General features: G+C 47.9%; 1 protein-coding gene across 2 annotated transcripts in view; it reads left to right on the top strand.

Moving 5' to 3' along the window:
- Positions 1-23854, top strand: part of LOC144695870 (mitogen-activated protein kinase kinase kinase 5-like) — a 174921-nt gene that overhangs the window by 84936 nt on the left and 66131 nt on the right. For both annotated transcript variants that reach the window (XM_078566913.1, XM_078566914.1), the window contains exons 10-15: positions 1012-1165; positions 1859-1966; positions 2644-2693; positions 3909-4004; positions 17573-17657; positions 20001-20134. In XM_078566913.1, coding sequence (XP_078423039.1) covers positions 1012-1165; positions 1859-1966; positions 2644-2693; positions 3909-4004; positions 17573-17657; positions 20001-20134 — 627 coding nt within the window. The remainder of the gene's footprint in view (positions 1-1011; positions 1166-1858; positions 1967-2643; positions 2694-3908; positions 4005-17572; positions 17658-20000; positions 20135-23854) is intronic.

Consider the following 23854-nt stretch of genomic DNA (forward strand, 5'->3'; position numbering starts at 1 on the left):
CATGCGACTGCAGACCCACAGCAATGTGGTTCATTCTGACTGCCCTCTGTATGGCCTCACAAGTCATTCAGTTCAAAAGCAATTATGGATGGGCAACAAATGCTGGCCTTGCCAGTGAAGCCCATGGGTTAAAAAAAAGACCTTCAAAGAATGGCACTTCCAGCAGTGCAGCACCTCCTCAGTACTGCACTGGATCAGTAAATGTGGCCAAGCCAGCATTTCCCACGTCCAGGAAAGAAAGGAACCTGAGGAGGCTTGAGGCAATGGTATGTTTGCAACCCCTGTATTCCTCTTTGTGTACATGTCGGTGTGGGTATGTGTGCAGATGTTTGTGTGTGTGGAAACGGCTATAGCTCCTGGGACTCCATGTTGCATGCCGGAACTGAAAAAAGCTTTGTCATGGCATGTTTAATTTCATTTCCTGCCAGTAAAGTTGCTCAATTTAACAACTGCCTTTGTGTAAAATTAAAGTGTAATTGGAACCCCGAGCTGAATGAGTGCCTCCGGTAGAAGCGGAGATATGGCAGGCCCCAGACTGAGCAAGAGAGCAGTCAGATCCCTGTTGCAAATGGGTGAAGAGTTTGACGAGCCGCGCTGTGCTTTGACCAAGAATTCAGCGCTGTGGGTTAAAATGGCTATGCTCCATCAGATGAGGGAGGGGAGTCGGTGTAATACTTTTACAGAAGATGTTTGGTGCGACCTAGCCCAATTCCAACTAAATTCTCCTGCACAATACACCATTGAACACACCAAGTTAGCCAACTGAGTGGAAATGCCTCACACTGGTACAGTAGGCAGCATCTGAGCTTGACCTGACTCTCACTGGGGCTCCGCTCTGCATTTCGAGTTTGGATTCCTCAATGGTAATACTAGTTTCCTGAATTCCATTCCCCAGCGCCTCTCACCTTGCTCAGCATCTAAATTCACTGAGTTTTATAGGTTAATAAAAACCTATTTTAGGTTTGTGGTTTTGACTCCTCCCACTCCTCAGCCTGTCCCTTTCTCCTCAAGGTACCTGGCATCAGCAATGGAGACCTACCTGCTCTACAAGCGCTTCAAGCCAGAGACCAGCGAGCAGCCTTTGGCCAGACAAGAGTTGGTGGACTTCTGGATGCAATTCTTACTGTCAATCTGCAGGGACAAAGAGCCCACGGATAAATTCCTGGTGAGAGAATAATGTAGGCATACGACCAGCTGGGAACATGCTACAAGATGGGTACACAATACCATCTGGGCACACACTACCAGCCAGGAACATACTATCAGCTGGGAACACGATACCATCTGGGTACATGCGAACATCTGGGTACATGCCACCAGCTAGGAACATACTAGAAGTTGGGTACATGTTACCAACTAGGTGTACACTACCAGCTGGGTACATGCTACCAGCTGGGTATACACTATCAGATGAGAGCATACTATCAGCTGGGAACATGATACACCTGGGTACATGCTAACATCTGTGTACATGCCACCAGCAGAAAACATGCTATGAGCTGGGCACCTAGCACACACGACCAGCTGATGCTGCAGAGGCTGTGTGGGCTGTACGCACCATGTCCAGGTACATTGTAGATAGGACTGTCTGAGGACACTTCACAGTACAGAGAATTTCTGCCTAAACCCACTGTTAAAAACACCCCTAGTTTGGCTCTCCCATTTGCAGCATGTCTAACTTTGATGTGGAATCAGGATAATTCCAGATTTTATCCCTGATTTGGGCCAAGTTAACTCTCACGGGTTGGACAATGTTTCAAATCTGAATATTGAACAATTTGACAATTTGTTCCATGTCCTCGTGAGTAAGAGACCCCAACAGGCTGTTTGAAATCTCAACCTTAACTTTCACCAACAGGTCCTTACCTTGGAGCCAACAAAGGTCTTCCAACCAACCCACCTCAGCGTGAGCGACAGTGACAAGGACAAGGCTGTGAGCATGTGGCATGTCTCACCCGATGACAAGGTATCTGAATATCACAATCAAATTGTTCCACTCGTAATGAAGCAGTGCCGAGTGCTCACTGCTCATTTCTAGTAACGTCTTGTGTGGATATTGGTGAATTATGAGAATTACACCATGTGTCAGTCAGGAAGTGATACTGGTGCTTAAAGCATTAAATTGTCCATAAACCTGGCTCGTACTTTTGACACAAAGGTCAGAGGGTATCTGGAGTCCCACCCCAGATGCTGGGGGCCAAATGGAGCTGATGTTGGTAGACTTTTGCTCGGTATGCTTATTGAGAATTACAGATTAACTGGCCGAGTAGGGACCTTGTTCCCTCTTGAGCTCTTACCTATCGAAGGTTTCGACCTTCAGTCATCGATATCCCTCATTCTCAGAAGCTCCCTGGACCCTTTGATGACCCTTCCATCTCCTCGGGCGTGGCAGCGGAAAGTCCCCTGAGAATCCAGCCCAGAGTCTACCACGAATAAAGATCCCAAACAGGGAAATTGGGATGTGGTTGGGGCTGAGGGTGGAATGCACCCCACCTCCCCTCCCCCGACCTTTTTACTCGTTTCCATATCCTTGGAGTTGCAATGTAGGGAATTAGAACAGAAATGGAGATTGAAGTTAAATTAATGAATGTCTTTAATCTGTATGGTTTGAGCAGCCTCTAATGTTATTTGTTTTATTGACAGAATGGAATCTACACATGGACTTTCAGTGCAGCATCTATCCGGGGTGTGAGGTAAGTGCGGGGAGAAACCTGCCCAAGCGGTTGTGACAATCTCAGAGAAAGGTTACCAGTGCAGTGTTTAAGTCAATATAGAGAACTTTCTGGAAACTCTATCCAGGCTGTGGGCCTTGCAATCTGCCGTGCTCCAGGTTGCTAACTCTGCTTGGATGAATTCCTGGAGTTCACACCACATAACCTCGAACACTCCCACCCATTCAAAACAGCCCCTTCCCATTTCCAATATTTTTGTAACTAATTGACAGAAGTGTTCGGAGAATATTAAAATGAATCACACTTTTTATTGTCCCTGTGATTTTTCTCCTGCGGTTGCTCACAGCAGTCTGCAGGAGATTAATCTTTAATCTCCCCTTTACTGTTGGCAATCCTTGTTCCAGGACTGAGCAGGAGAAACAATCTGCGCTCAACCAAAGAAGATGAACACTGGCAATGATCCAAGTGTTTTAAAGGAATGAAAGGTATTTTGACCCTGAAGAGAAAACAAAAGCATGGGAGAGATAAGATAATTAAAGGAGGAGCCAACTATAATTCCAAGAGTAATCTTGTGCTTAACATTTATCTTAATGGCTGGACTCCCACCTCAAACATTCAATGTCGAGCAGCAGAATTCATTGGGTTGCCAACCCTCCAGGATTGGCCTGGAGTCTCCAGAAATTGAAGATCAATCTCCAGGACATTAAGAAAATACTTCTTTTTGTTTATTTGAATATTTTTCTTTTCTAGATGTAAAAATATTGAAATGAGTATTGGGGGAGAAAGGCTGTTTGGTTGACAGTCAAGCATCATCCAATTGGGTTATGAGTCTTTTTGCTTTCCAATTGGCACTGGAAGGCAGTTCATCACAGGGATGGATGTGTTGGCTGACTAATGGCTGGAGTGTGGGGCAAGTCATGTGATGAAGCCTCCAAGAATACATCTAAACACAGTTGGCAACCCTACTGGTATAGCAGCAGGAAGAAAGGCTTAGTGTCTAGTGAGGGAGGAAGAAGATTGTCCAATAGGAGCCATGAGCAGTGGCTAGTATGAGGGCTCGATGACTGTTATTTAGTCATGGGCCCAGATGGTGCTGGCAGCAGACATGTTTTATCCTGTGCCCACTCAGCTCATCCCTTCAAGGTCTCAGCTCTCGTCCAGGTTGAGCTCTCGCAAGTGGTAGTTGTGTTAAGATGTCAGAGTGAAACGTGAGCTGCAATGTCTCTTCTTTTCCAGTGTCTCAAAGTGCAACGAGCGTTGCTGCTTCCTCTACGTGTTGCACAACTCCGACGACTTCCAGCTCTACTTTCCAACAGAACGACACTGCAAAAGGTAGGGATCATTGTGGATTACATAGGCCCATTTCTGTGCTGTAAAGCCCTTCAGCTCAACAGGTCCATGCAGGTGTGCATGCTCCACACAAAAAGCCTCCTCTTGCTTCTCGTTATCTAACCCTATCAACATATCCCCCTAGTCTTCTCTTGCTCATGTAATTATCTAGCTTCTCCTTAAAGATATCTCTGCTATTTGTCTCAATGACTTCATGCGGTCGTGATTTCCACATTCTCACCATTCTCTAGGTAAAGAAATTTCTCCTGAATTTTTAATTGGAATTATTAGTGACTATCTTATGCTTATGGCTGCTAGTTTTGATCTTCCCCACAAGGAGAAACATCTTCTTTATGCCTTCCCCGTTGAACTCCTCCATTAATTCTGAAGACGTCTATCAGGTCTCTTCTCAGCTTTCTCTTTTCTAGAGAAAAGGGCCTCAGCCTGTTTATTCTTTCCTGGTAGTTACAACCACTCAGTTCTGGGCTCGTTTTTACAAATCTTTTTTTGTATCTTCTCCAATTATAAAATGAAGTCCAGAACTGGGCAGAGTTTCAGTGGACTAGACTTAAGGCTTTCCAACAGACAGGTTTGAACGTAGTGGGGGGCTCGTTAAATAAAGTGGGCGGCCTGCCCACAACCTACCCGTCCGTCCCTGCACTCACTGCAATTTTGCCAGCGACAGGGGTAGCGTTGGGTGAGCCAACTGCCAGTGGACTAATTGAAGCCCTTAAATGGGCAATGAATGCCACTTAAGGGCCTTATTCCTCTACCGCTGAGATTAAACTGGCAGTGGGAAAGGCCCAGGGCAAGCGGCCAGCCTGGCAGGTTTCCCTTCGCAGTCAGGTGGTGGCCGGGGGTTTCCTTCTTAGCTGGCTCCGTGGACCCTTTGGAAAGCCCCTCCCAAGGTGTAACCACCCCAGATTCCCCTCTCCCATGGCCTCTCAAACCCTGTCCCCCCGCCCCGCCACCTCACGTTGACTCCCTTGCCAACCCCCAAACACACACAAAGATTCAATCCATCACAGTTCACCTCCTCGTCTCCCATGTGCAGTACCAGCTGTGGCCACCACTTCCACTCGCACTATCGGTACATTGAGAGCTGCTGGCCTCTGTTTGCTGGCAGCTCTCTGAGGTGGGACTTCCTGTCCCTGAGGAACAGAAATCCCACCTCCAGCCTATAAACAGCCAATTCCCCTGGCCGGTCCCTCTCCCCCCCGAACAGTGTCCCGTAACATTCAGCCCAGTGTGTGTGTGTCTCTGTTTTAGGACTAGGAGGAGGTAATTCAGCTCATTGAGCCTGTTTATCCTTTCTATTAGGCCTTGGTTAAACCTGAACTATTTACCCCCAGAGTCCCCCAAGGATCTGTCCCTGCCTCCTCTTCCTCATCATCCACCTGTAAGCTGTCAGACTCTGCATGGATGTCGACAACACCCGGCTCCTCCTGTCTGCTCCTTCTCTCAATTCCTCCACTGCCTCTGTGTTGTCAAGTTTGCTTGTCTGACATCCAGTTCTAGATGAGACAGTTTCTTCCAATTTAACACCGAGCAGACTGAAGCCATTATCTTTGGTTGAGCCCACATACTCTGTTCCCTACCCAGTGAGTCTGTGCCCCTCACTGGCCGGTGTACAGGCTGGACCAGAATATTCACAGCTTTGGCATTCTGTGTGATCCTGACCTGAGCTTCCAAACCCATGCCCTGTCCATCACCAAGGCTGCTGACTTCCACTGCCACAAATCACCCGTCTTCAGCCTTTCCTCACCCTATTTGGTGCTGAATTTCTCATCTATTACCTCCAGACTCAATGATTCCAATTCTCTCTTGGCCTCGCTTCCATCCCCCACGGCCCATGAACTTTAAGTCAACTAAAATCGTGTTACCTGCACCCCCCATACCCACAGCAAGCCCAGTCACCCCTCACTCATGACCTTGTTGACCTACAAATGACACCAGTTTAAAATTTACATCCTTGTATTCAAATCCCTATGTGACCTTCCCTGTGCCTATCTCTGTAAGCTATAACCCTTCTGGGAGCTCCCTACTCCTTCTGACTCTGCCCTCTTTGCACTGCCCACCCACCTCCCCATCCTTTTTCCTCACCATTGGCAGATGTGCCTTCAGCCACTTTGGTCCTGTGCCCTTGTATTCCCTCCTAGAACATTTTTGCCTTTCCATTTCCCTCTCCTCCCTTAAGACCCGCCAGCCCATTGATCAAACATCACTCTCTGATCCTGTGACTCGCTCCTCATCAGTACAAGTAACATGTGTCAAAAATGCCAGGCAATGACCATCTCCCACAATAGAGAGCCTAACCATCTCCCGACATTCAATGGCATTACCATCGCTGAACCTCCCACTATCAACATCCTGGGGGTTACCATTGACCAGAACCTGAACTTTACTGGCCATATAAATACAGTGGCTACAAGAGTAGGCTGGAAATTCTGCAGTGAGTAACTCACCTGCTGACTCCCCAAAGCCTGTCCACCATTTACAAAGCACAAGTCAGGAGTGTGATGGAACACTCTCCACCACCCTGGATGAGTGCAGCTCCCAAAACACTCAAGAAGCTCAACGCCATGCAGGACAAAACAACCCACATGATTGACATCCCATCCACCACCTCCAACATTCACCATCACTGCACAGTGGCAGCAATGTGTGCCATCTACAAGATGCACTGCAGGAATTTGTCAATGACCCTCCAACAGCACCTTCCAAACCTGTGACCTCTACCATCTAGAAAGACAAGGACAACAGGCGCATAGGAACATCACCACCTGCAAGTTCACCTCCAAGTCACTCACCATCCTGACTTAGAAATATATCGCCGTTCCTTCACTGTTGCTGAGTCAAAGTCCTGGAACTCCCTCCCTAACAGCACTGTGGGTGTACCTAAAGCACATGGTCTGCAGCGGTTCAAGAAGGCAGCTCACCACCACCTTCTCAAGGGCAACTAGGGATGGGCAATAAATGCTGGCCTAGCCAACGATGCCCACATCCTGAGGATGAATTAAACAAAAATCACCAGCAGGTCCTCTTTCAATCGAAAATGCTCCATTTTTTTCTCCTGGGTGATGCCTCTGTTCCAATTTATAATGAAATGTGAAACTCGAGCTCTGGGCTGCAGCTTAATCCTTCCCCATCGCTGCAGACAGAATTAAAGAATTTGCAAATTAGTGTTACTGTTCATTAGGTAATTTCCAGGAAAAAGTGCAGCTGTTTTCTTCAGCTCAAAGAACTTAAAATAATAACTGCCTGCTGCCAGAAAAGAAATCATCTGTTATTTTGTTGTTGTCCCAGTAAGTGCCCACGCATTTGGCAGTCGCCTGGGTTGCTGCTGATTGTGTGGAAATCTATCACCCCCGATAGTCCAGCTCCAGTATTGTCACTAAAATCCAGATGCACAAGCGAACTCAAAACATAGACTGTTTTACAAAAGATATACAACATAGTGACAGGGCATTTGATTCAAGTAGTTGGTGCTGATGTTTATACTCCAGGTGAGCCTGCTCCCATTCCATCTATCTCATCTCAGCCTTACAGCACATATTTCTATTCGCTTTTCCCTTGCGTACCCACTTGCCTTCTTTTTGAAAGAATCTAACTTATTTCCTTCAACCACTTCCTGTGGTGGTGAATTCCACATTTCTAAGCACTGAGTAAACAACTGTCCCTATTGGATTTATTAGTAACTATCTTGTATAAATTGCCCCTAGTTTTGGATTGTCCCACAAACAGACCAGGATTCATAGGAACAGCAGGAGGTCATTCGGCCTCTCGGGCTTGCTCCACTATTCAATTCGATCAATTGGCTGATCTGTATCTCAACTTCATTTTCCTGCCTTTGCGCCATATCTCCTGATAACCTTAACCTAACAAAAATCTATCCATCTCAGTTTTGAAAACACCAGTCATTCCGCAGTATCCACAGCATTTTGGGGATGAGAGTCCCAGATTTCCAGTGCCCTTCGGTTAAAAACAAGTGCACGATTTCACTTACAGTGGCCATGAGATATTTTGGATTCACCTGAATGAGCAGATGGGGTCTCTCATCCCAATGATGTAACTTTCCAAAGAGCAGGAGGACAGGATTCCACCTCCATGGGAGGCAGGCTGCCTACAAAGGGGGCAAAAAGGGAGCTGGGAGTTTGCCCAGTCAACGTTTCGAGCCTTCATGGCCCTTCGGCAGAACTGCAGCATAGTTTCAACAAGGGAGAAATATAAATTGGTTTAAGGTGGGTGGGGGGGGGTGGGGGGTGAAGGGACACATTGAGGGTGTGGTGTGAGCAGATAATAATCAAAAGATGTCACAGACAAAAGGGTCAAAGAGGTGTTGAAGGTGGTGGTCTTTGTCTGAGAAAAGTGCTAATTAAGAATGGAAAACAGGATATTCAAAGTACAGCTCTAGTGGGGGTGGGGTGGAAAGACTAAAGGTTTTAGTTTTAGATTTAAAAATAATGGAAATAGGTGGGGAAAGAAGAATCTATATAAATTATTGAAAAAAAAGCGGGTGGGGGGGGAAAAGAAACGGGGTGGGGATGGGGGGAGGGGGAGTTTAAGATCTAAAGTTGTTGAATTCAATATTCAGCCCAGAGGGCTGTAAAGTGCCTAGTCGGAAGATGAGGTGCTGTTCCTCCAGTTTGCGTTGGGCTTCACTGGAACAATGCAGCAAGCCAAGGACAGACATGTTGGCAAGAGAACAGGGTGGAGTGTTAAAATGGCAAGCGACAGGGAGGTTTGGGTCTTTCTTGCGGACAGACCGCAGGTGTTCCGCAAAACGGTCGCCCAGTTTGCGTTTGGTCTCTCCAATGTAGAGGAGACCGCATTGGGAGCAACGAATGCAGTAGACTAAGTTAGGGGAAATGCAAGTGAAATGCTGCTTCACTTGAAAGGAGTGTTTGGGCCCTTGGACGGTGAGGAGAGAGGAAGTGAAGGGGCAGGTGTTGCATCTTCTGCGTGGGCATGGGGAGGTGCCATAAGTGGGGGTTGAGGAGTAGGGGGTGATGGAGGAGTGGACCAGGGTGTCCCGGAGGGAACGATCCCTACGGAATGCCGTCAAGGGGGGTGAAGGGAAGATGTGTTTGGTGGTGGCATCATGCTGGAGTTGGCGGAAATGGCGGAGGATGATCCTTTGAATGCGGAGGCTGGTGGGGTGATAAGTGAGGACAAGGGGGACCCTATCATGTTTCTGGGAAGGAGGAGAAGGCGTGAGGGAGGATGCGCGGGATATGGGCCGGACACGGTTGAGGGCCCTGTCAACGACCGTGGATGGAAAACCTCGGTTAAGGAAGAAGGAGGACATGTCAGAGGAGCTGTTTTTGAAGGTAGCGTCTTCAGAACAGATGCGACGGAGGCGAAGGAACTGAGAGAATGGGATGGAGTCTTTACAGGAAGCGGGGTGTGAGGAGCTGTAGTCGAGGTAGCTGTGGGAGTCGGTAGGCTTGTAATGGATATTGGTGGACAGTCTATCATCAGAAATTGAGACAGAGAGGTCAAGGAAGGGAAGAGAAGTGTCAGAGATGGACCATGTGAAGATGATGGAGGGGTGGAGATTGGAAGCAAAATTAATAAATTTTTCCAGGTCCCGACGAGAGCATGAAGCAGCACCGAAGTAATCATCGATGTACCGGAGAAAGAGTTGTGGGAGGGGGCCGGAGTAGGACTGGAACAAGGAATGTTCCACATACCCCATAAAGAGACAGGCATAGCTGGGGCCCATGCGGGTACCCATAGCCACACCTTTTATTTGGAGGAAGTGAGAGGAGTTAAAGGAGAAATTGTTCAGTGTGAGAACAAGTTCAGCCAGACGGAGGAGAGTAGTGGTGGATGGGGATTGTTGGGGCCTCTGTTCAAGGAAGAAGCTGAGGGCCCTCAGACCATCCTGGTGGGGGATGGAGGTGTAGAGGGATTGGACATCCATGGTGAAGAGGAAGCGGTTGGGGCCAGGGAACTGGAAATTGTTGATGTGACGTAAGGTGTCAGAGGAATCACGGATGTAGGTGGGAAGGGACTGGACAAGGGGAGAGAGAAGGGAGTCAAGATAACGAGAAATGAGTTCCGTGGGGCAGGAACAGGCTGACACGATCGGTCTGCCAGGACAGTTCTGTTTGTGGATTTTGGGTAGGAGGTAGAAGCGGGCCGTCCGAGGTTGGGCGACTATCAAGTTGGAAGCTGTGGGAGGAAGATCTCCAGAGGAGATGAGGTCAGTGACAGTCCTGGAAACAATGGCTTGATGTTCTGTGGTGGCGTCATGGTCCAGGGAGAGGTAGGAGGAAGTGTCTGCGAGTTGACGCTCAGCCTCCACGAGGTAGAGGTCAATGCGCCAGATAACAGTACCACCCTTGTCAGCGGGTTTGATGACAATGTTGGGGTTGGACCTGAGAGAACGGAGTGCAGTGAGTTCAGAGAGAGACAGATTAGAATGGGTGAGAGGAGCAGAGAAATTGAGATGGCTAATGTCACGCCGACAGTTCTCAATGAAAAGATCAAGAGAAGGTAAGAATCCAGAGGGAGGGGTCCAAGTGGAGGGAGAATATTGGAGGTGGGTAAAAGGATCCGTTGAATGGGGAGAGGACTCCTGCCCAAAGAAGTGAGCACAGAGACGAAGACGGCGGAAGAAGAGTTCAGCATCATGCCGAGCCCGAAATTCATTGAGATGAGGGCGTAAGGGTATGAAACTAAGTCCTTTGCTGAGCACTGAACGTTCAGGAACTCATTTCTCGTTATCTTGACTCCCTTCTCTCTCCCCTTGTCCAGTCCCTTCCCACCTACATCCGTGATTCCTCTGACACCTTACGTCACATCAACAATTTCCAGTTCCCTGGCCCCAACCGCTTCCTCTTCACCATGGATGTCCAATCCCTCTACACCTCCATCCCCCACCAGGATGGTCTGAGGGCCCTCAGCTTCTTCCTTGAACAGAGGCCCCAACAATCCCCATCCACCACTACTCTCCTCCATCTGGCTGAACTTGTTCTCACACTGAACAATTTCTCCTTTAACTCCTCTCACTTCCTCCAAATAAAAGGTGTGGCTATGGGTACCCGCATGGGCCCCAGCTATGCCTGTCTCTTTATGGGGTATGTGGAACATTCCTTGTTCCAGTCCTACTCCGGCCCCCTCCCACAACTCTTTCTCCGGTACATCGATGATTACTTCGGTGCTGCTTCATGCTCTCGTCGGGACCTGGAAAAATTTATTAATTTTGCTTCCAATCTCCACCCCTCCATCATCTTCACATGGTCCATCTCTGACACTTCTCTTCCCTTCCTTGACCTCTCTGTCTCAATTTCTGATGATAGACTGTCCACCAATATCCATTACAAGCCTACCGACTCCCACAGCTACCTCGACTACAGCTCCTCACACCCCGCTTCCTGTAAAGACTCCATCCCATTCTCTCAGTTCCTTCGCCTCCGTCGCATCTGTTCTGAAGACGCTACCTTCAAAAACAGCTCCTCTGACATGTCCTCCTTCTTCCTTAACCGAGGTTTTCCATCCACGGTCGTTGACAGGGCCCTCAACCGTGTCCGGCCCATATCCCGCGCATCCTCCCTCACGCCTTCTCCTCCTTCCCAGAAACATGATAGGGTCCCCCTTGTCCTCACTTATCACCCCACCAGCCTCCGCATTCAAAGGATCATCCTCCGCCATTTCCGCCAACTCCAGCATGATGCCACCACCAAACACATCTTCCCTTCACCCCCCTTGACGGCATTCCGTAGGGATCGTTCCCTCCGGGACACCCTGGTCCACTCCTCCATCACCCCCTACTCCTCAACCCCCACTTATGGCACCTCCCCATGCCCACGCAGAAGATGCAACACCTGCCCCTTCACTTCCTCTCTCCTCACCGTCCAAGGGCCCAAACACTCCTTTCAAGTGAAGCAGCATTTCACTTGCATTTCCCCTAACTTAGTCTACTGCATTCGTTGCTCCCAATGCGGTCTCCTCTACATTGGAGAGACCAAACGCAAACTGGGCGACCGTTTTGCGGAACACCTGCGGTCTGTCCGCAAGAAAGACCCAAACCTCCCTGTCGCTTGCCATTTTAACACTCCACCCTGTTCTCTTGCCAACATGTCTGTCCTTGGCTTGCTGCATTGTTCCAGTGAAGCCCAACGCAAACTGGAGGAACAGCACCTCATCTTCCGACTAGGCACTTTACAGCCCTCTGGGCTGAATATTGAATTCAACAACTTTAGATCTTAAACTCCCCCTCCCCCCATCCCCACCCCGTTTCTTTTCCCTCCCCACCCGCTTTTTTTTCAATAATTTATATAGATTCTTCTTTCCCCACCTATTTCCATTATTTTTAAATCTAAAACTAAAACCTTTAGTCTTTCCACCCCACCCCCACTAGAGCTGTACTTTGAATATCCTGTTTTCCATTCTTAATTAGCACTTTTCTCAGACAAAGACCACCACCTTCAACACCTCTTTGACCCTTTTGTCTGTGACATCTTTTGATTATTATCTGCTCACACCACACCCTCAATGCGTCTCTTCCCCCCCCCCGCCCCCCACCCACCCACCTTAAACCAATTTATATTTCTCCCTTGTTGAAACTATGCTGCAGTTCTGCCGAAGGGCCATGAAGGCTCGAAACGTTGACTGATTTCTTCTCCGCCGATGCTGCCAGACTTGCTGAGTTTTTCCAGGTAATTCTGTTTTTGTTTTGTTTTGGATTTCCAGCATCCGCAGTAGCTTTTAGCTTTTTGTTTTTATCTGGGAGTTTGCCCTGCTTATTTCACTAAGCAAAATTGGCCAGTTTTCAGCAGTGTAATTCCAGCAGGCAGTGGTCGGGTTCTGGTGCTGTCATGGCAACGGGAGATTAAGCTAGCCTCAGGTGTCAATAAAATCAGGCACTTGCAGGTCAGATACAGCGCAGGTTAAATACAGAGGAAAGCTCCTTCCATCTAACCACGACCAAACCGGGTTGTTCAGCCGCCCGATCCATCGAGATTGCAGCCCTGCCATTTCAGAGTGTACACCACAGCCATGGCAGTGACCATCCTGCGATTGGCATGCTCCATGTCGGTGGCCGCATCGCTAATCATATTCTCCAGCACCCATCAAGTCTCCTGGATCCGCTTGACACTGCCACGGTGAGCCCGTCGGTGGGCGGATTGCTGCATTTGTGATGCCCTGGATGTTATCACAAAGCACTTTGTGGGGTCACCTTGCTCTGCCTTGGCCCAGTCCTTTGCCTCCTTTACCTCTGCCAGGTATGATGGTTCTTGACTCAGACCGCTGTTCAAGGTGCCTCACCCCAAACTCCAGGCAGGGGATCTTCCGTTTCCCACCGAAGCCAATGGAATTTTGAATGGCTCACTGCATTTTACAGCCCTGCCCCACTGCAACAGGGCCGTAAAGCTCACCCCCAAGTGACCTCACTACTACACCAGGGTGACATTTCCTCTTTCACAAACCCCACCATCCTGTGGCTTCTTTAAGTGGGATTACCACTTCCTGCCAGTTATGGGATGTTTATGTGTGAACAGTTATGTTTTGAACGAGGGTGTAACATTTGCAATTCTCCAATCCGCTGACACCACTCCTGAGTCTGAGGAAGACTGAAAAATTATGGCTAGTGCCTCCGCAATTTCCACTCATTTCCCTCAATATCCTTGGATGCACTTGATCTGGTCCTGGTGCCTTATCAACTTTAAGTACAGCCTACCTAATTCCTCATCCTTATCAATTATAAACCCTCCAGCGTCTGAACTACCTCCTCTTTCACTATGGCCTGGGTAGCACCTTCTTCTCTGCCAAAGGCAGATGCAAAGTATGCAATTAATACTTCACATATGCCCTCTGCCTCCAAGCGTAAATCCCCTTTTTAGTCCCTAATCGACCCCAGTCCTTTTAACACCCTTTTACTATTTATATGCCAGTAGAAAACTTTGGGATTCCCTTTATGTTAGCTGTCAGTCTCTTTTCATGCTCCTTCTTTGCTTCTATTATTTGCTTTCTCGCCTCCCCTCTGAACCTTCTATTTGGTTGGTTTTCAATTGTATTTTCTACCTGACATCTGTCAAGAGCACGCTTTTTCTTCTTTATCTTAATTTCTACCTCTTTTGTCATCCAGGGAGCTCTGGATTTGTTTGCCCTACCATTCCCTTTCGAGAGAATATACCTTGACTGTGCCCAAACTCTCGTTTCTTTGAAGGCAACTCATTGTTCAGTCACAGTTTTTCCTGCCAACCTCTGACTCCAAATTATTCGACCCAGATCTGTTCTTACACCATTGAAGTTGGCTTTGCCTCAGTTAATTATTCTTTCTCTCGATTGTTCTTTGCCCTTTTCCTTGGCCAACCTAAACCTTATGATACAATGACCACTGCCCCCTAAATGTTATCCTCCTGACACCTGATCCACTTGGCCCATCTCATTCCCGAGAACCACATCTAGCAGTGCCTCCTTTCTCAGACTGGAAACATAATATTGTAGAAAATTTTCCTGAACACAGTCTAACATCTCTTGCCCCTCTTTACCCTTTACCCTACTACTATCCCAGTCTATATTCAGGTAATTCAAGTATGAGCTGACGTCCCTTTGGCCCAGGCAGTTCCACAAGCCCATTTCACTGGATGCCCATGGTAAAGTCACCAACCATTCTGGATTGTCCCAGAGTTTTCACAGAATTGAAGGTGACTTTCCTAAAGACTCCTATGAGCAACCAGGGTAGAAAGAGATTTTCTTCTCTTCTGTCGCTCTGACCTGGGTCACAACAAACAGCAGGGCTGCAGGCGCACCCATGATGCAATGAGACCCTGGCATATGTGTTCTCAGGTAAAAACCACATGACCAATAGTGTATGTTTGGGACACATAAGATTGTGGGTATTGTAGTCACCATTCCTAACCCATTCTTGTAGTGAGCATCAAATGGCAAGGGGCGTGAAGAGGACTGAAAGGAGACTTGATAGAGGGATTCAAGATCCTGAGGGATGTGGATAGGGTAAATGGTGAAAAACTCTTCCCACTTAGGAGAACATCAAGAGCTAGAGGGGACAGAGACAAAATAATTGGCAAAAGGAGTAAAAGTGATGTGAGGAAACTTTTTTTCACCCAGAGGGTGGTTGGAGTCTGAAACAAACTTCCTGAGAGGGTGGTGGAGGCAGGTTTGATCGAGGTGTTCGAAAAGGAATTGGATTGCTATCTGAAAAGAAAGAATGTGGAAGGTTATGAGGATAAGGCAGGGGAGTGGGACTTTCAGAGAGCCAGTGTATACTCAATGGGTCGAATGGCCTCCATCTGCATTATAAAGGTTCTGTGATTCTGTGTGAGTGAGAGGTCCTTCAATGAAACCTCCTGGAATATGCTCAGCTTGCAGATGCATTCCCAACTTTCTGCACCTGAGTTGAAACCAGTTTGAAGTGTTTTTTTCATTCTTTCATGTGCTGTGTGTCACTGGCAAAGCCATCCCTAATTACCCTAGAGAAGGTGGCACTGAACCACCTTCTTGAACCACTGCAGTCCATGTGGTGTAGGTGCACCCACAGTGCTGTTAGGGAGGGAGTTCCAGGATTTTGACCCAGTGACAGTGAAGGAACAGCGATATGTTTCCAAGTCAGGATAGTGTGTGACTTGGAGGGGAACTTCCAGGTGTTGGTGTTCCCATCTTTCTGCTGCCCTTGTCCTTCTAGGCACTTATGGGTTTTGAAGGTGCTGTTGAAGGGGCTTTGATGAGTTGCTGCAGTGCATCTTGTACATGGTACACACTGCTGCCACTGTGCGGTGATGGTGAAGGGAGTGAATGTTTAAGGTGGTGGATGGGATTCTGATAAAGCAGACTGTTTTGTCTTGCATGGTGTCAAGCTTCTTCAGTGTTGTTGGAGCTACAGTGGTCCAGGCAAGTGGAGAGTATTCTATCACACTCCTGACTTGTGCCTTGCAGATGGTGGACAGGCTTCGGGGAATCAGGAGGTGAGTTACTCGCCACAGGATTCCTAGCCTTTGACCTGTTCTTGTAGCCACAGTATTTATATGGCTAGTCCAGTTCAGTTTCTGGTCAATGCTAACCCTCAGGATGTTGATACTGGGGGATTCAGTGATGGTAATATCATCGAATGTTAAGTGGCGTTAGTTGGATTTTTTTCTTTTTGGAGATGGTCATTGCCTGGCACTTGTGTTATGACTCACTGGGGATAGTGCGCTGTAATATCGAGCCCCACTGTTCCCCGAGCCACGACAAATGTGGAAAGTTTAACCAAACCACTAGATTGCCCCAATTCTACCCGTTTAATTTAGCTTAACTGAATATGAGCACCAGGTTTGTAAACTTAATAAGTAAATAACTGTTCATTGCACAAATTGTCTTTAATTAGTGGCAAAAGAAAGAAATATGAACCGCTAACTTCTAACTCTATAACTTAAACTCTACCCCTTCTTAAATCCCTATATACACACACACACACACACACACACACGTGCACACGCATGCGCACACACACACACACACACGCACGTGCACACACACACACACACACAAGACACAAGACACATAAGGCACTTAAACATGGATTTTAAGGGTGGGATAAAACAGTTCAATAGCACCAATCTGGAGTACAGGATTCGATGGGGTGATTTTGATCGATGTCTTCCAAATTCCTTTCAGTTCTTGTTGATGACACAAGGTGGTCTTCTAGCACTTTCAGTGTTTAGTTCACTGGTTGAGCACTTGCCTTTCAATGTCTCGAACAGTGGTTTTCCCCTTCGTCTCTTGTCAGGGGTTTTCAGAGAGAGAGCAGGTTATAGAGATATGAGAAGAATAGCCAGCCAGCTATTATTTTGGAATTACTGGAATCATCCACACACAGGAGAAAGAGGTTTTAGGTCTTGTTCCTTTCAGGCTAGGAGCTATTCAGCTGCACTACACTCACACAAAAAACCTGGTCACTTGGTCAGGAGCCAATTAAACATTGTTGCCAGGCAGCCCTCTTGCTCCAGGACTCCTTTCTGGCACCATCCTGTCTTTCATGGCACACTCTGTTCCAGGACTGCAACATTGGATATATCTTCCATCCTGTTCCAGTGGACATGTCTTTAAACTGCAGCCATTGTAATTTTACGGCAGTCCAACAGAAATAAAAAGATATGTTCCTTAAACTTAAGTGGCAAGTAACATTCATGCCACACATCAGCCCAAGCCTGAATGTTGTCCAAGTCCTGCTGCATGGGAGCAATCTGCGCAAAATATTCTCTTTTTAAAGGACGTGTTATTGAAAAGGTTAACAGGAGGAGCTAGAATGTGAAATGTGTCTCCAGCTGAGCTCCGCCCATTCCTTCATTTAATTTTTTTAAGTTCATCTGAATTTCTCCACCCTACCAGACTGGCAGCGATTGGTGTATGATTTCTTTGGTATCTAACGTTCTGACCCAAACTTAGTTTTACTTGAATTATGATTTCCTCTCCCCTCACAAGCTGGCACTGTAACTAGTGGCTCTCCTTTATCTTAATTTTGACATGTGCCTCTCCAGCCATTGAGGCAGAGCCTTGCGCAGGTGGCTGTGCTGTGACGCTAACGTATCTTTGTCAATATATCTATTCCTCTTTGCCAGGTTCTGTGAGCTGCTGAGCTCATTCACAGAGGAAGCCAAGTTGAACACTGACGATGGGCTAAGACAGATGGAGGAGCTTTTGGAAGTGAGTGGAACACGTGTAAAGTTCTCCATTGCTTAATACAATGTGAATAACTCAACTGCTGTGTGCAGGATTTTAATAACTTGCTCTTGAAGTAATCAGTATCGGATCCCAGCATCTGACTGTTCCACTATGAGGGCAGCGCATCAACAGCAATAGCACACCTTCCCTTTATATAGCACCCTGAATACAACACAATGCTCCAAGGCACTTCAAGCAAACTTTGACATTGAGCCACGCAAGTCATTGTCAGGACAGGTGATACCATGTCAAAGAAGCATTTTAAAGTTGTTTAATTTTTTTTAAATGTATTCTTTCATGGGCAGTCAGCTTCTTTGTTGTCCATCCTTAATTACCCTTGGAGAGTAGTCACATATAGGCCAGACCAGGTAGAGATGGGTTTTCCTCCCGTTAAGGACATTAGTGAACCTGGTGGGTTTTTATGCCCCATGGGTTTTTATGACAGTCGGCGGTGGTTTCATGGGCCAGCATTTTATGTTCCCCTCCCCCACCCCGGCAGGTTCTGAGGCGGCCTGGGGTGGGGGGGCATGAAATTACACGGACGGAATTCCCTCCGGGTTCCCGTGCGCCCTGACTTCACAGCGATTTTGCACAGGGGCGGGCAGAACCTTGGACTGGAAGCCTGCTCTTGCCCCAATTGAGGCCCTTAAGTGACTAATTACTGGTCAGTTAAGGGCCATTTTCCACCCAGCCTCAATTTTAGGCCGGGGGGTGGATGACAGCTCGGTGGGGGTGGGGGGGGCGTTGGTGGTGGTTGGGGGGAAGCCGGAAATGAAGAAAGGTCGATTTTGAGCGAGAAGATGAAGGGGGCGTCTCCACCAGAAGCCCTCTTATAACTGGGGGTGCACTCGCCTGAAGGCATGAAGCCCCTCACCAAACTCTGTACCCCAAGACCCCGATTTTCCCCCCTGGCAACCCCCCAGGCCTTCCCTACCCTTGGATCCCTGACAGAGTGGTAGAGGCAGAAACCCTCATAACATTTAAGAAATATTTGGATGTGCACTTGCGATGCCTTGGCACACAAGGCTATGGGCCTAGCGCTGGAAAATGGGATTAGAATAGTTAGGTACTTGTTTGACCAGCGCAGACTCGATGGGCCGAAGGGCCTTTTTCTGTGCTGCAGACCTCTATGACTCTATGACTCACCTTGGCCTCTGGTTTCTGGGACTTCGGCTCTGGCAGCTCCATGCAGTGCCTCTTCCAGCCACTGCAGCGCTGTTGCTGAAGGAACTGGAGAGCTGCCAGGCCAATATGATTGGCCAGCAGCTCGCCAAGGCGGGATTTCCTCCTGAGTGAGGGCAGAAGTCCCGCCTTCTGCCTTGACAGCGTTAGAGCGTAAAACGACATTGGGGCTTTTTGAGTCGACAGGGGTGTGTTCCCTGCCAACTCTTTGCTAGGCGGAGGCTGTGCCCCTGCCATCCTGAAAATTCAGCCTGTGGTCACTGTTACTGAGACTAGTTTTTATTCTAGATTTTTTTTCGATTAATTGAATTCAAATTCCGCCTATGGGAATTTGAACCCACGGCCCCAGAGCATGAGCCCGGGCTGCTGGATTACTCAGCTTACATTACCACAACGCCACCATCTCCACTTGAAGAGAAAGTGAAGTGGTAAAATATCCTGCCAACCCTCACTGTCCAGGTTTTCCTGTGAGGTGTTACCACATGGGAATTGAGCTTAGATAGTCCTGTGGGCTGTTTATTATCTGGGTTCACAGCAGAGCTCAGGGTGGGGGTCGTTGGTGCTGATGACTATCCCCACCACCCCAAACCCCCCAGCGTAGGCGGGATTTTCAGATAGAATGGAGGTAAAACAGAAAATAAACCTCAATTAAATATTTGAACTGTGCTGGCAGAAATGCACAGATTACTAACCTGCCTCTGTGTCAGCTTAATTTGTTTACTTTCGTCTCCAAATCAGAAAGTTGTGGGTTCAAGTTCCACTTCAGAGATTTGAGCAATGACCTAGGCTGATACTTGCTTTGCAGTACTGAGGGAGTGCTGTGCTGCTGGAGGAGCCGTCCTCTGGGTGAGACACTAAACTGAGACCCCAATCTTCCTCGGCTGGATGTAAAATGTCATGGCACTAATCTGAAGAGGATCTGGACGGTTATCCCTGCTGCCCTGGCCAATATTTATTCAGCAACCAACATCACCAAAAACAGATTATCTGGCCACCACCATGTTTCTGTTGGTGGAATCTTGCTGTGCACAAATTTGCGGCTATTTTGACAAAAGCATTTAATTGACTGCAAAGGAACTATTGAGTGTCCTGAGGTGGTGAAAGGTGCTATATAAAAGCAAATTTTTATTTCTTTGTGTGCAGTACAGTTATGAATACATGGAGAATGGAAACCGGCTGATCCTGGGGAAGGGAACATATGGTGTTGTGTATGCTGGTCGGAACATTAGCAACCAAGTCCGCATCGCCATCAAAGAGATTCCAGAAAGGGACAACAGGTAATTAACAGCATGACTGACTGTACCCCTGGATTGTCAAACACCTTAGACACTGCACACTCTGCTGAAAGAACTACTTGCATTTATATAATGCAAGGGAACTCCACCACCCGCAAGTTCTCCACCAAGTTTCACACCATCCTGACTTGGAAATATATCGCTGTTACTTCACTGTCGCTGGGTCAAAATCCTGGAACTCCCTCCCTAACAGCACTATGGGTGTACATACACCACATGGACTGCAGCAGTTCAAGAAGGCAGCTCACCATCACCTTCTCAAGGGAAATTAAGGATGGGCAATAAATGCTGGCCCAGCCAGTGAAGCCCACACCCCAGGAAAGAATAATTTTTAAAAAATAGAGCCTTTAACATAGTAAAACACCTCAAGGCGCGACAAAAACAGAAACAGAAATACCTGGAAAAACTCAGCAGGTCTGGCAGCATCGGCGGAGAAGAGCACAGTTAACGTTTCGAATCCTCATGACCCTTCAACAGAACTAAGTAAAAATAGGAAAGGGGTGAAATATAAGCTGGTTTAGGTGGTGGGGGGTGGGGGGTGAGAGGGGCATTGTTGGGACAAGAAGCCAGTAATAGGTGGAGATAACCAAAAGATGTCACAGACAAAAGGACAAAGAGGTGTTGAAGGTGGTGATATTATCTAAAGGAATGTGCTAATTAAGAGTAGAAAGCGGGACAAACAGGGTACAGATAGCCCTAGTGGGGGTGGGGTGGGGGGAAGGAATACAAAAAAGGCTAAAAGGAAGAGATAAACAATGGGTGGAAATACATTTAAAAATAATGGAAATAGGTGGGAAAAGAAAAATCTATATAAATTATTGGAAAAAACAAAAAAGAGGGGGAAGAAACGGAAAGGGGGTGGGGATGGAGGAGAGAGTCCATGATCTAAAATTGTTGAACTCAATATTCAGTCCGAAAGGCTGTAAAGTGCCTAGTTGGAAGATGAGGTGCTGTTCCTCCAGTTTGCGTTGAGCTTCACTATAACAATGCAGCAAGCCAAGGACAGACATGCGGGCATGAGAGCAGGGTGGAGTGTTGAAATGGCAAGCGACAGGCAGGTCTGGGTAATGCTTGCGGACAGACCGAAGGTGTTCTGCAAAGTGGTCACCCAGTCTGCGTTTGGTCTCTCCAATGTAGAGGAAACCGCATTGGGAGCAACGAATGCAGTAGACTAAATTGAGGGAAGTGCAAGTGAAATGCTGCTTCACTTGAAAGGAGTGTTTGGGCCCTTGGACGGTGAGGAGAGAGGAAGTGAAGGGGCAGGTGTTGCATCTTCTGCGGTTGCATGGGAAGGTGCCGTGGGAGGGGGTTGAGGAGTAGGGGGTGATGGAGGAGTGGACCAGGGTGTCACGGAGGGAACGATCCCCACGGAATGCCGCTGAGGGGGTGAAGGGAAGATGTGTTTGGTGGTGGCTTCATGCTGGAGTTGGCGGAAATGGCGGAGGATGATCCTTTGAATGCAGAGGCTGGTGGGGTGATAAGTGAGGACAAGGGGGGCGCTAGTCAGGAGTGGTGTCAAACACATTTTGACACTGAGTCAAATAAAGAGATGTTAGGAAAGGTGACCAAAGCTTTGTCAATGAGGTTGATTTTAATGAGTATCTTAAAGGGTAAGAAAGCAGAAAAGTGGAGAGATTTAGGGGTGAATTCCACAGCTTAGGGCCTAGGTGGCTGGAGGCAAGGCTGTGAAGAAAATTGGGGATTTTTTTTTTATTCACTCATGGAATGTGGGCTTCACTGGCTAGGCCAGAATTTATTGTCCATCCCTAGTTGCCCTTGAGAAAGTGGTGGTGAGCTGCCTTCTTGAATCGCTGCAGTCCATGTGGTGCAGGTACACCTACAGTGCTGTTAGGAAGGGAGTTCCAGGATTTTGACCCAGCGACAGTGAAGGAACAGCGATATATTTCCAAGTCAGGATGGTGTGTGACTCGGAAGGGAACTTCCAGGTGGTGATCTATCTGCTGCCCTCGTCCTTCTAGATGGCAGTGGTCATAGGTTTGGAAGGTGCTGTTGAAGGAGCCTTGGTGAATTCCTGCAGTGCATCTTATGGATGGTACACACTGCTGCTACTGTGCGTCAGTGGTGGAGGGAATGAATATTTGTGGATGTGGTGCCAATCAAGCGGGCTGCTTTGTCCTGGACTGTGTTGAGCTTCTTGAGTGTTGTGGGAGCTGCACTCATCCAGGCAAGTGGTGAGTATTCCATCACACTCCTGACTTGTGCCTTGTAGATGGCGGACAGGCTTTGGGAAGTCAGGAGGCGGATTACTTGTTGCACGATTCCTAGCCTCTGACCTGCTCTTGTCGCCACAATATTTATGTGGCTAGTCCAATTCAGTTTCTGGTCAATGGTAACCCCCAGGATGCTGCTAGTGGGGGATTCAGTGATGGTAATGCCATTGAACATCAAGGGGGTGATGGTTGGATTCTCTCTTGTTGGAGATGGTCATTGCCTGACATTTGTGTGGCGCGAATGTTACTTGCCACTTGCCAGCCCAAGTCTGGATATTGCCCAGGTCTTGCTGCGTTTGGACATGGACTGCTTCAGTATCTGAGGAGTCGCGAATGGTGCTGAACATTGTCAAGGCCGCATTTGACAGAGCGTGGCGTCAAGGAGCCCTAGCAAAACTGGAGTCAATGGGAATCAGGGGGAAAACTCTTCACTGGTTGGAGTCATACCTGGCACACAGGAGGATGATTGTGGTTGTTGGAGGTCAGTCGTCTCAGCTCCAGGACATCACTGCAGGAGCTGAACATTGTGCAATCATCAGCGAACATCCCCACTTCTGACCTTATGATGGAAGGAAGGTGATTGATAAAGAAGCTGAAGATGGTTGGGCCAAGGACACTACCCTGAGGAACTCCTGCAGTGATGTCCTGGAGCTGAGATGACTGACCTCCAACAACCACAACCATCCTCCTGTGTGCCAGGTATGACTCCAACCAATGAAGAGTTTTCCCCCTGATTCCCATTGACTCCAGTTTTGCTTGGGCTCCTTGACACCACGCTCTGTCAAATGCGGCCTTGACGTCAAGGGCAGTCACTCTCACCTCACCTCGAGAGTTGAACCAAGGCTGTAATGAGGTCAGGAAGGGGCTGAGTGGCCCTGGTGGAACCCGAACTGAATGTCAGCAAGCAGGTTATTGCTAAGCAAATGCCGCTGTTGATAACCCCTTCCATTACTGTATTGATGATGGGGAGTAGACGGATGGGAAGTAATTGGCTGGGTTGGATTTCTCCTACTTTTTGTGTACAGGACATACCTGGGCAAATTTCCACATAGCTGGGTAGATGCCAGTGTTGTAGCTGTACTGGAATAGCTTGGCTAGGGGTGCGGAAAGTTCTGGAGCACAAGTCTTCAGCGCTATTGCCGGAATATTGTCAGGGCCCATAGCCTTTGCAGTGTCCAGTGCCTTCAGCCGTTTCTTGATATCACGTGGAGTGAATCGAATTGGCTGAAGACTGGCATCTGTGGTGCTCGGGACCTCCAGAGGAGGCCAAGATGGATCATCCACTCGGCACTTCTGGCTGAAGATTGTAGCAAATGCTTCAGCCTTATCTTTTGCACTGATATGCTGGGCTCCTCTATCATTGAGGATGGGGATATTTATGGAGCCTCCTCCTCCAGTGAGTTGCTTAATTGTCCAACACCATTCACGACTGGATGTGGCAGGACTGCAGAGCTTAGATCTGCTTTAGTGA

The sequence above is a fragment of the Cetorhinus maximus genome, chromosome 21, assembly GCF_964194155.1.
Source record: "Cetorhinus maximus chromosome 21, sCetMax3.hap1.1, whole genome shotgun sequence".
Classification (NCBI taxonomy): domain Eukaryota; kingdom Metazoa; phylum Chordata; class Chondrichthyes; order Lamniformes; family Cetorhinidae; genus Cetorhinus; species Cetorhinus maximus.